Source organism: Osmerus eperlanus, chromosome 5 (assembly GCF_963692335.1).
Source record: "Osmerus eperlanus chromosome 5, fOsmEpe2.1, whole genome shotgun sequence".
Classification (NCBI taxonomy): Eukaryota; Metazoa; Chordata; class Actinopteri; order Osmeriformes; family Osmeridae; genus Osmerus; species Osmerus eperlanus.
This window is the reverse complement of record NC_085022.1, coordinates 4,259,148-4,270,059: the sequence shown is the minus strand read 5'-3', so window position 1 is coordinate 4,270,059 and position 10,912 is coordinate 4,259,148. Positions and strand designations below refer to the sequence as shown.

General features: G+C 48.2%; 2 protein-coding genes across 3 annotated transcripts; one reads left to right on the top strand and one right to left on the bottom strand.

The window, feature by feature from the left end:
* The first annotated feature begins 27 nt into the window (after window positions 1-27).
* vps4a (vacuolar protein sorting 4 homolog A) lies at window positions 28-4,576 on the top strand. Its single transcript, XM_062461221.1, has 11 exons — window positions 28-265; window positions 725-836; window positions 1,092-1,236; window positions 1,408-1,469; window positions 1,661-1,780; window positions 1,958-2,114; window positions 2,300-2,448; window positions 2,556-2,637; window positions 2,732-2,951; window positions 3,173-3,313; window positions 3,406-4,576. Exons 1-11 carry the CDS (start codon window positions 245-247, stop codon window positions 3,505-3,507), a joined length of 1,311 nt encoding a protein of 436 aa, XP_062317205.1. The 5' UTR covers window positions 28-244; the 3' UTR covers window positions 3,508-4,576.
* Window positions 4,577-4,659: 83 nt separating this feature from the next.
* On the bottom strand, window positions 4,660-10,829 carry cdk10 (cyclin dependent kinase 10). Of its 2 annotated transcripts, none has more exons than XM_062461223.1 (14): window positions 10,602-10,829; window positions 9,939-10,245; window positions 9,548-9,620; window positions 9,380-9,451; window positions 8,922-9,024; window positions 7,980-8,061; window positions 7,816-7,883; window positions 7,568-7,620; window positions 6,988-7,057; window positions 6,786-6,845; window positions 6,391-6,514; window positions 6,102-6,241; window positions 5,427-5,479; window positions 4,660-5,167 (listed from the first exon to the last, which is right to left on the bottom strand). In XM_062461223.1, the coding sequence occupies exons 2-14, from the start codon at window positions 10,029-10,031 to the stop codon at window positions 5,073-5,075; spliced, it is 1,086 nt and encodes a 361-aa protein (XP_062317207.1). In that variant the 5' UTR covers window positions 10,032-10,245; window positions 10,602-10,829; the 3' UTR covers window positions 4,660-5,072. The 2 variants fall into 2 exon arrangements, with proteins under 2 accessions (XP_062317207.1, XP_062317208.1); XM_062461224.1 differs by lacking the exon at window positions 10,602-10,829 and adding an exon at window positions 10,521-10,536.
* Window positions 10,830-10,912: the final 83 nt, after the last annotated feature.

The window sequence follows — 10,912 nt, the reverse complement described above, 5'->3', positions numbered from 1 at the left end:
CGACATTCTCTATAGTACTTTGCCAAAGACGCAGTCTCTTGTGTTGTTGCTAGCTTAGTAGGATTGGTGAGCCGAGTAAAAGCTGTCACCTAGCTAGCAGCGAGCTAGCATCCCTTCTTTGTCATGTCAAGAGCAGCCACCCCTGTTGAGACACTGTACAGTTAGCGAGCATATATCAAAACTCATATCTGAAGAAGAACTCAAATATAGCTAATTTGGGTGGATTTCCGAAGAGTGAGATGAAATGACAACGTCAACGTTACAGGTAAGTTAGCTTGTAAGCTGACAAGCGAGCTAGTGCTAGCTAAATGTAACTGCAAGCAACGATACTATAAGTAAACAACCACCACGCTAGCACAAACAGTTAAACTACTGTGTTGTAATTTGGCAACGGAATTAGTCACACTGTCGACGCTTTGTTTAGGGTAGCTAGCTCAAGTTAGCTAACGTTGGTTAGGGATTGGCGTGGATCTACAAATTGGCAAGCTAGCGGAAAATATTGTAGATACTGCTAGGTAGTCGAGCTAGCTAGCTTTTTAACTATTGGTGAGCTTGCGTCTCAGCATGCTGGACAGAGAGCTAGCTTGTTTATCTAATGTTTCTGATTTCAGCTGCCTGAATGTCTTTGAATATTATTCTGGTTTCTTGATAGCATATAATTGTGTAGTAGACTCATTCACTATCATTTCTCTCCTCACTCCTTCCTTCCATCATTCACTAACAGAAAGCGATCGATCTTGTGACCAAAGCCACAGAGGAAGACAAGGCAAAGAACTATGAGGAGGCATTGCGCCTATATCAGCATGCAGTGGAATACTTCCTTCATGCAATTAAGTGTGAGTAATCGAAACATCAACATCGTCTCTGGGACCACCAGAACTCACACATAGTCAGGACAGCTGTGTTCTTGGAGGCAAAGCCTAGGTAGGTTCTTAAGGGTAGACAGTTCCTAAGTTATTTCTGTATTAAGGTCTGGGCAGTCAGGTTACATCTAGTTATACATGTTCAGCTACAAGCTTACCAGGAACCAAGCTTAGAGAGAGGCTAACAAGGAGCCAGAAGTGATGTGGTCTCCTGGTGTTCATTCGTAGACGAGGCTCACAGCGACAAGGCCAAGGAGAGCATACGAGGGAAGTGTATGCAATACCTGGACCGGGCAGAGAAGCTGAAAGACTACCTGAAGAACAAAGAGAAACAAGGAAAGAAGCCCGTCAAGGAAGCACAGAGCAATGACAAGTGAGTAGGAAGGAAGCACAGAGCAATGACAAGTGAGTAGTAAGGGCGACTCCTCCATCGAAACATCAGGAGCTGAAGACAAGCCGGTGACTGCAGGTGACGAGAGCTTGAAGAGCGATAACTGGTAACTGGTATGTTGTGTGTGTGTGTGTGTGTTTGTGTTCTCCCCAGGAGTGACAGTGACAGTGAGGGGGAAAACCCAGAGAGGAAGAAGCTACAGGAGCAGCTGATGGGTGTGTATTATATATATGTTTGTGTTGTGTATGTGTCTACCATCTGCCTGTGTATGTGTTTGATTCTGTAAGGGAAGGTTGGTATGATTTGTGAGAGTAAATACTACTTCTGTATGCACAGCTGAACTTTTAAAGGAGTTGGGTACTGAGGCTCTGTTGCCCCCAAACGCCCCCCCTTCTCTCGTGTTTAGGGGCCATTGTGATGGAGAAGCCCAATGTGAGGTGGAACGATGTGGCGGGGCTGGAGGGGGCCAAGGAGGCTCTGAAGGAAGCTGTCATCCTACCCATCAAGTTCCCCCACCTCTTCACAGGTGAGCTGCTCTATCTCTTCCCCTTTCCCTCTCAATATCTCCAAACCTTTCTCTGTCCCAAGCATCCTGAATGCTTCCATTCAAATCAACCCCCCCCCCCCCCGTTCCTTTGTCATCCTCTCACACACAAAATATATGTCCCTCTCCCACCCCATCCTTCCCTGCGTCTGGTTGCAGGTAAACGTACTCCTTGGCGTGGGATTTTACTGTTTGGTCCCCCAGGAACGGGGAAGTCCTACCTGGCCAAGGCTGTCGCCACCGAGGCCAACAACTCCACCTTCTTCTCTGTTTCCTCTTCTGACCTCATGTCCAAGTGGCTGGGAGAGAGTGAGAAGTGAGTGTTTGGTTTCAGACGGTGTCTGTTTCCTAGTCATAAGCAAAGCTGGGGTTCTGTTTGCTCTCTGCGGTTACATGTCTCTAGCTTTGTCTCTTCAATGCCTTCTCTCTCTCCTCCCTCCCCCTGTCTCCTCTCCCCCCCTCTTCTCCTACCCCCCCCCCCCCCCCCCGCCTGTCTTCCAGACTGGTGAAGAACCTGTTTGACCTCGCACGGCAGCACAAGCCCTCCATCATCTTCATCGATGAGGTGGACTCCCTGTGTGGCTCCAGGAACGAGAATGAGAGTGAGGCCGCACGCAGGATCAAGACAGAGTTCCTGGTCCAGATGCAGGGTGAGCGCCACTACTGCCCCCTAGGGGAAATTCCCAGAGATACTAGGTAGCTCCTAATGGAAAACACCATGTGAAATCATCACTGTTTACTGTTGTCTGATTGACAGGTGTGGGCAACAACAATGACGGGATACTCGTGTTAGGCGCCACCAACATCCCCTGGGTCCTGGACGCAGCCATCCGCAGAAGGTCAGAGGTCATTTAGGGGTTTGTGAAGCTCAGTAAGAGGGTTATCTGATAAGAAAATGAATTGTCTAAAACAACCTGATCTCTGGGTTGCTAGGTTTGAGAAGCGTATCTACATCCCCCTCCCAGAGGAACCTGCGCGGTCCCAGATGTTCCGTCTCCACCTGGGCAACACGCCGCACAGCCTGAGTGACGCTGACCTGCGGCAGCTCGCCTTTAAGACAGACGGCTACTCCGGCGCTGACATTAGCGTCATCGTGCGAGATGCCCTCATGCAGCCAGTCAGGAAGGTGCAGTCTGCCACACACTTCAAAAAGGTAACTACAGTACCCATAATGCAGCATGTTCAGTACTCTGCAGCGGTGTAACAACGGGCATGTGACTACACAGTAAAAAGGTTACCTTCTTAGACGAATGGATTTAATAGTGTGTGTGTGTGGCACTGTGGCGCTTGTCAGGCTTAGCTCCACTCCACCTGTGGTCCTGCCCCTCCCCCCCAGTTGATTCCTGGCTTTCACCAACACGCACTGTCCTCCAGGTTCGTGGCCCGTCTCGTAGCAACAACACGATGACGGTGGATGACCTCCTGACCCCATGTTCCCCTGGCGATCCCGCTGCCATAGAGATGACGTGGATGGACGTGCCTAGCGACAAGTTGCTGGAGCCCATCGTGTGCATGGTGAGACGTATGAATTGTGCTAACAAGTCTAGGTGCCCCTGCTCTGTAGTGGCTGGTCTCACCAGGTGTTTGTCTCTCCTCCTCCCTGCCAGTCTGATATGCTGCGCTCCCTGTCCACCACCAGACCAACGGTCAACACTGAGGACCTGTTCAAGGTCAAGAAGTTCACAGATGACTTTGGACAAGAGGGCTGAGACACGCCCCCTCCAACCCCCCCCCCCCCCCCCCCCCTCTGGTCTCTCTCTCTCTCTCCCCCCCCTGCAAGAGTTCCTGTCAAACAAGTAGCTACTTCCATGGTGGTTTTCAACTAACCTGCATCGGCAAGAACTACCAAGTGTTTTAACGTCAAGCATTTTCTCCCTCCCACTACACGGCCCGAGGTGGACTGCGAGGACATGGGAGCCGTGCATGTCTTTGCCATCCTGCACTTTGTTCAGTATTCAGAAAAGAAAGCGGTACTGAAGATCTTAGGAGGAAAAAAGTTTACAAAAAAAAACTTTTGTTCAATTGTTTCCCTAAGTATGTGTTTTTTTTATTTTGTCTTATCACAAATGTCTGTTACTAATCTTTTAATTTACCAGTTGCTAAACTACTGACTAGTGTATTGACTGATTTGTTGAATGCTCTCCATAACTTTCATGGGGTCCCCAGTGTCACATGCCGTTTAATTGAACACTATTTATGACTATTTATTATTTCCTTAATATCTCCTTTTGCGGTCAGGATCTGTTTTGTAACTGTGAGATGGACAGGCTACAGAAGTTTGTTTGACAGTTGTAGTATTCCTCTTGACGTTAAGCTAGCTCCAGTGACTGGGCGTGAAGGACCTCAGAGCCCTGTCCTGTTGCAGTGTTGAAGAGTCTATACCTTGCTGTCTCAGCGCTGTCGTCATGGAGACTGACCATAGTCATAGTGTTGTGGTGGTTGGGGGGGCCCTATTTTGCCTAACTCGTCTAATTTATTCTCTGAAGAGACAAACTTATTCACTGAGAAGACTACAGTGGATTTTATTGTCATGGTTCTTCTAAAGAGGAAAATGTATGTTTATAAGCAGTAGTGTTTTTTCCTCAATTCTAGGTACAGTATTACATTTAATTTGTCTAATTTATTTGACTGAGCACCAGCACCATAGGGCCCACTGCCAGTCCACAGTAGATAAGTTGTGTCAGTCTAGTTGGTCATGTTCATGTCCCAGATAGGATGCCGTATCTATGGTAAACAAGCTGCCCTCTGACCTATTAAAAACACTACATTTGAACTGAACATGAACTGAGTGTGATGTCATCACTTATGAGATGAGTCTGTGCCTCAGCATTTCTCGTAGGACACTTGACCAATCACAGACAGGCATTTCAAATAGCTTTTAATAAAACTAAAAACTGAAGTTACAATATCAAAGTGTTTCCAAGTGATAAAAAAAAGCCCAGTTACAGTATATAAATCTAACACCATACCGGTCACACAAATGTACTTTTGTAAATGTACTGCATAGTTTAAGGCTCATCTTTAGCAAAACTGCAATGTTAGACATTTAGCATTAAGGAACCAAGAGAAGCTGAAAACTAGGCAGTTTAATACTACAGTAGCATGACACTTCAGGACACTGTGATCGTCATACTGACCGCCGAGTCGGCATTCACAACCATCATTCCAAGCATGCAGCATGTCTCCTCACTGCACCTGTGACTGTGTTACACTTCTGTTCCAGCACTTCAGAATTGCCCTCCAGAAATCCATCCAGTCAGCTGCTCTGACAATATCAAACTTTGCTGCGCTTTGATTGGCTGTCTGCCGAAGGCGCGGCCCTCTTGTTGCGGTGGTGAGGGAAGGTGGGCATCAGCTCAGGCTCACAAGCTGCAGAAGACAGAGGACAAACTTCAGCACGGCCCAGAAACAGCAGAGTAATGGAGGTCCTGTGCTGGGCGGGTGGAGGATCAAGCTCTTAGCCCCTCTACCATCCATACAGGAATGAACGATAAAAGGGATGTTATCGTTCATTAATGGGATGTATCCTACAGAGTTTTAAAGGATGGAGTCAATTCCAACTATACAGACAAACCCCATAGTCGACTTTTGACCTTTGACCTAGTCCACCATTGAACCTTGAACTTACGTAAAGGTTTCTCCTTGAAGTAGGAGCTTTCCAGGCAGTCCTTAGCCGTGGCCCTGGGAGAGACAACACATCAGAGAAGGAGGTGGTCATGGATGTGTCCACAAAGAATGATCAATAAAGTTTGAATCTTGACTCTTGCCTGGGGGTTAACAAGGTGGAGGTACCTGCGCTGGGGATTAACAAGGAGGAGGTACCTGCGCTGGGGGTTAACAAGGAGGAGGTACCTGCGCTGGGGGTTAACAAGGAGGAGGTACCTGCGCTGGGGGTTAACAAGGAGGAGGTACCTGCGCTGGGGGTTAACCAGGAGGAGGTACCTGCGCTGGGGGTTAACAAGGAGGAGGTACCTGCGCTGGGGGTTAACAAGGTGGAGGTACCTGCGCTGGGGGTTAACAAGGAGGAGGTACCTGCGCTGGGGGTTAACAAGGAGGAGGTACCTGCGCTGGGGGTTAACAAGGAGGAGGTACCTGCGCTGGGGGGTTAACAAGGAGGAGGTACCTGCGCTGGGGGTTAACAAGGAGGAGGTACCTGCGCTGGGGGTTAACAAGGTGGAGGTACCTGCGCTGGGGGTTAACAAGGTGGAGGTACCTGCGCTGAGGGTTAACAAGGTGGAGGTACCTGCGCTGGGGGTTAACAAGGAGGAGGTACCTGCGCTGGGGGTTAACAAGGTGGAGGTACCTGCGCTGAGGGTTGTACATGAAGAGCTGGTTGAGAAGGCGCAGACCTGCGTCAGACAGCCAGGTGAATTTATTCTTCAGGTTGTTGTACGGCTGCTTTCGTAGGCTGTACTGGCCCACCAGAGGGAGCCGGGAGAAGCCCTGGACAAACAGAGGGGCAGAGCTACATAGGGCTGCACGGGTAAGCGAAATAAAGTCACCCTGGACAGTGAACAGGCAGACTGGACTCCTTTACAGGCTTGATACTTAGGAGGGGGTAAAAGCAGGAGGTAAAGCCAGCCAGGTCTTACAGGCCAGATGTTTTCATTGGGTGTGCCCAGCAGCTGTACGATGAGGTCCACTTGTTGGATCTCCGAGCCGGCGGGAAGAAGAGGCTTGTGGGCCAGCAGCTCTGCCAGGATGCAGCCCACCGCCCTGAGAAGAAACACACACACTGTCTGAACACACTGTCTGAACACAGTACCATCACATACACACTGTCTGAACACAGTACCATCACATACACACTGTCTGAACACAGTACCATCACATACACACTGAATGAACGTAAGTACATCACACCAGCTGTGTTTATACACAGGAATACCTGGTGGTTTATGAGTTGTAAAACACGCCCATACTCACAATGTAACCGGATTATAACAGTGTTTAACAGAGAAACAGGGTTTAAATGCTGCCTTCTCACCACATGTCCAGAGCAGTGGTCTGGGTCTTAGTCCCGAGGAGGACTTCTGGAGCTCTGTACCTGGTGGTAGGGGGACAGCGGCTTAGGAGTGAGAGACCGACAGAGCTGCAAACATAGGCTAGCTGTTATAGGTATTTCTGGGAGGATTCGAGAGGGGGTGACCTAGGGCGAGAGGAGGACAGGAGGACAGGAGGACACTCACCACAAGGTCACCACCTTGGGAGTCATGGGCTGGAGGGGGATACCGTAGACGCGGGCCAGACCGAAGTCCGCTGTGTGGGATGGGGTGGGGGTGCCATTAGTCGGACCCACACAAGACCAGACATCTCCCTCTCATACTGCAGCCTTAACATCACAGACACACCGGCTCACAATGGCTTCCTCGGGTCCTAAACAGTCTGGCTGACAAACAGGTGCCTCTCCAAAATGTTGAGGTCCAACTGACACCTAACCCTGGCTAATGCCCGGTACTCTCTGTTCTGGCAGTAGATGTACCTGGCAGCCTTGTGTCCAGATTAAAAACAGTAGTCAAGCCATGGACGGTCAGACAGGCTTAAGTTTTCCTACTACTGCATCTTAACTCTGATCTCAGACGACAAGGCCTCTTAATTCTGGAAGGCAGATGGCACCTTGAAACGCACCAACTACTCCTCCCAGTCTGCCTCAACAAGCCTATTTTGAACTAAAGGAATAAGATCAAAGCTTTAATCCACGATCGATCAGAGCAGGTGAAGACGACAACGATAATAACGATGATAACGATGATGATGATGATAACTCACCTATCTTCACACAGCCCTTGTCTGTCATTAGCAGATTGGACACCTTCAGGTCCCTGTGACAAACGCGATTATTTGGTGTTAATCCGACTGGACACACTCACATCAGTCCACCAAGTACCTTAGGGTCATTACTGGTATCACAGTAATGCTTCAAAGAACGGCATCTTATCTTCTCTAAATACTGATGTCAATAATAGACAAGACTGTCGTGATGGAGCTACTGATGAACCTATTCCCATGTTACTGACCGGTGTAGGATGAAGTTGAGGTGAAGATAGTCTAGGCCTCTCAGCAACTGTAGGACGATACACTTCACCTGGGGGAGTGAGGGAGGTGGGTTGCCGATCACAGTTTAAACACCAAGGACGACAGAGAAGCTTACATCTACAACCAGTCCTCCTGTCCAGCCTACCTGGGCTTCAGAGAAGGGAGTCTGCATGTTCTCCAGGAGACTGGCCAGGTCTTGCTCACAGTAGCTCATCACTAGGAACAGGCTGGAGAGACACACAGAGAGTGTGTACTGTGTAGCATATTACAGGGTGAGAGTGTGTACTGTGTAGCATACTACAGGGTGAGAGTGTGTACTGTGTAGCATACTACAGGGTGAGAGTGTGTACAGTGTAGCATACTACAGGGTGAGAGTGTGTACAGTGTAGCATATTACAGGGTGAGAGTGTGTACTGTGTAGCATACTACAGGGTGAGAGTGTGTACTGTGTAGCATACTACAGGGTGAGAGTGTGTACAGTGTAGCATACTACAGGGTGAGTGTGTACAGTGTAGCATACTACAGGGTGAGAGTGTGTACTGTGTAGAATACTACAGGGTGAGAGTGTGTACTGTGTAGCATACTACAGGGTGAGTGTGTACTGTGTAGCATACTACAGGGTGAGAGTGTGTACTATGTAGCATACTACAGGGTGAGAGTGTGTACTGTGTAGCATACTACAGGGTGAGAGTGTGTACTGGGTAGCATACTACAGGGTGAGAGTGTGTACAGTGTAGCATACAACAGGGTGAGAGTGTGTACTGTGTAGCATACTACAGGGTGAGAGTGTGTACTGTGTAGCATACTACAGGGTGAGAGTGTGTACAGTGTAGCATACAACAGGGTGAGAGTGTGTACTGTGTAGCATACTACAGGGTGAGAGTGTGTACTGTGTAGCATATTACAGGGTGAGAGTGTGTACTGTGTAGCATACTACAGGGTGAGAGTGTGTACAGTGTAGCATACAACAGGGTGAGAGTGTGTACTGTGTAGCATACTACAGGGTGAGAGTGTGTACAGTGTAGCATACAACAGGGTGAGAGTGTGTACTGTGTAGCATACTGCATGTGTGTAGTCTGTCATCTACCTCTCCAGGTGGCTGCCCACCACCACCTCCTTCAGCTCCACGATGTTGGGGTGTCTCAAACGCAGCAGCAGAGTAATCTCCCTCAGACTGCTGATTGGAATCCCTGGAGACACAAGCAGGTAGCATGTCAGACAGACAGGCAGGCAGCACATCAGACTGACAGGTAGCATGTCAGACAGACAGGTTTCTCATCCGACAGACAGGTAGCATGTCAAACAGACAGGCAGGCAGCACATCAGACTGACAGGTAGCATGTCAGACAGACAGACAGCATGTCAGACAGGCAGGCAGGCAGCACATCAGACAGACAGGTAGCATGTTAGACAAACAGGTGTCTCATCAGACAGACAGGTAGCATGTCAGACAGGCAGGCAGGTAGCACATCAGACAGACAGGTGTCTCATCAGACAGATAGGTAGCACATCAGACAGACAGGTGTCGCATCAGACAGACAGTACCATCTTTCTCCTTGTCCATCCGAACCTTCTTCAGGGCCACAATTTCATCTGACCTTGTATCCCGAGCCCTGTCTGCAAACAGGGGGATACGTACATGGGTTTTTTCCCAAATGGGTTTCATGTTCTATATAACTCTACAAGGGGTTTAATTACAGCAGATCAACTTACACACAATTCCATATGTTCCTTCCCCAATTCGGTTCAGCTTTTCAAATTCCTTCACGCTTCTGCAGTTACCAAGCTAAAATATACACATCAATTGAAACAAATGAGGACAATCCAGTCCGGTACACATTCGTGAGACTGCACAAATAGGAGTCAAAGCATCCTACTGACGTCCATAGTCAAATATGTGTCTTACACGCAATCTGGTTCTTGTTCTTGTCTAAATTTGTTAGTAAGCTTACTAAAGAGTTAGTTCCACTAGATCACAATGCCAACCGTAACACACGTGGGTTACTATAGGCCATGTAGCTAACTGACCAAGATCACTTGCGAGCAACCCATATAGCCATCTGGAAAGACAGTGTGTTTTGATCCATGTGGTGTGATTACTCACCCGGTCTTTTTGTGGTACAGTGAACGTTCTTTTGTTCTTGATTGACTTTAGCTTGATGGGGTCCGGTTCTGAATCCCCGGTGGCGGTGTCCATCTCTGTGTGTAGTTCCACTACAAGCCCTACATCCAAGCGTACTTTAAATGCTGTTAACGCTCCACTCAGCTATGGTAGGCTAGCTAACTAAATACAAGACATACTAGTCTAACACACGTCTTTCCTTGCCATCTGGGTGGCCAACCACGAGTTTTCCCGGGGTTTGAGCTGCGTAGTACACTCCGTCATTGTGGTTCACCCCATTAGATAGACCCTAAATCAATAGACAGATCAATTATAATCACATTTTAAACTCAGTCCTCAAATGTTTATTTAAATTTGTACTTTTAGGTACATGTGATCAGTAAGGGTCAGCAAATGCAAAAAGCAGTAACTAAATAAAGGCCATAGTCTAGATACAATGATAGCTCTTTGACCTACACAAACTGCTTATTAGGCTATGGTTTATCTATCACATGTCATGGTATTCCATGTATGTAAATGTCACTTTTCAGAAGCAATATCACAAAGAGTTTACAGTTGGCCTACCTAAACATAGATGTAAACCCCAATAAATAAACTAAACCCTAAAAGAGGGGAAACAGCTTCTGGCATTCCTTTAGACCACACCTTTACATGGATGTCTAGGCCTTGCTGCTGATGGGTTTTTGTCCCACAACGATGGGCACTGAGGTGGGCCTTCTCTCTTTGGCAGCGTCTGCGATGGTGATGGTGGGTGGAGGGGTGTTGAGGTCCTCCTTGGAAGGAGCAGTGATGAAAATGGCTGGTGGATGGGGCCTAGAGCCACACCCCACCGAGAACTCGCTGCTGGAGACTGGTGGCAGGGTGGCTGGCACTGAGGTAGAAGCACAATACATTATTTATTATGAGGGGCTCAATGTTTAGGATCAGTGGACTGAACAGTTGATTGTTTTTTGTTG

What these genes read in the sequence shown, in the direction of transcription:
- vps4a (XM_062461221.1), top strand. Translation starts at nt 245, where the DNA reads ATGACAACGTCAACGTTACAG. An exon ending in TGGCTGGGAGAGAGTGAGAA is followed by an intron (nt 2,115 to 2,299) that starts GTGAGTGTTTGG and finishes CCTGTCTTCCAG; the next exon opens with ACTGGTGAAGAACCTGTTTG. An exon ending in GACGCAGCCATCCGCAGAAG is followed by an intron (nt 2,638 to 2,731) that starts GTCAGAGGTCAT and finishes CTGGGTTGCTAG; the next exon opens with GTTTGAGAAGCGTATCTACA.
- cdk10 (XM_062461223.1), bottom strand. Translation starts at nt 10,031, where the DNA reads ATGGACACCGCCACCGGGGATTCAGAACCGGACCCCATCAAGCTAAAG. An exon ending in GTGGGCAGCCACCTGGAGAG is followed by an intron (nt 8,062 to 8,921) that starts GTAGATGACAGA and finishes GTGTCTCTCCAG; the next exon opens with CCTGTTCCTAGTGATGAGCT. An exon ending in CTTCAAGGAGAAACCTTTAC is followed by an intron (nt 5,168 to 5,426) that starts GTAAGTTCAAGG and finishes TGTCTTCTGCAG; the next exon opens with CTTGTGAGCCTGAGCTGATG.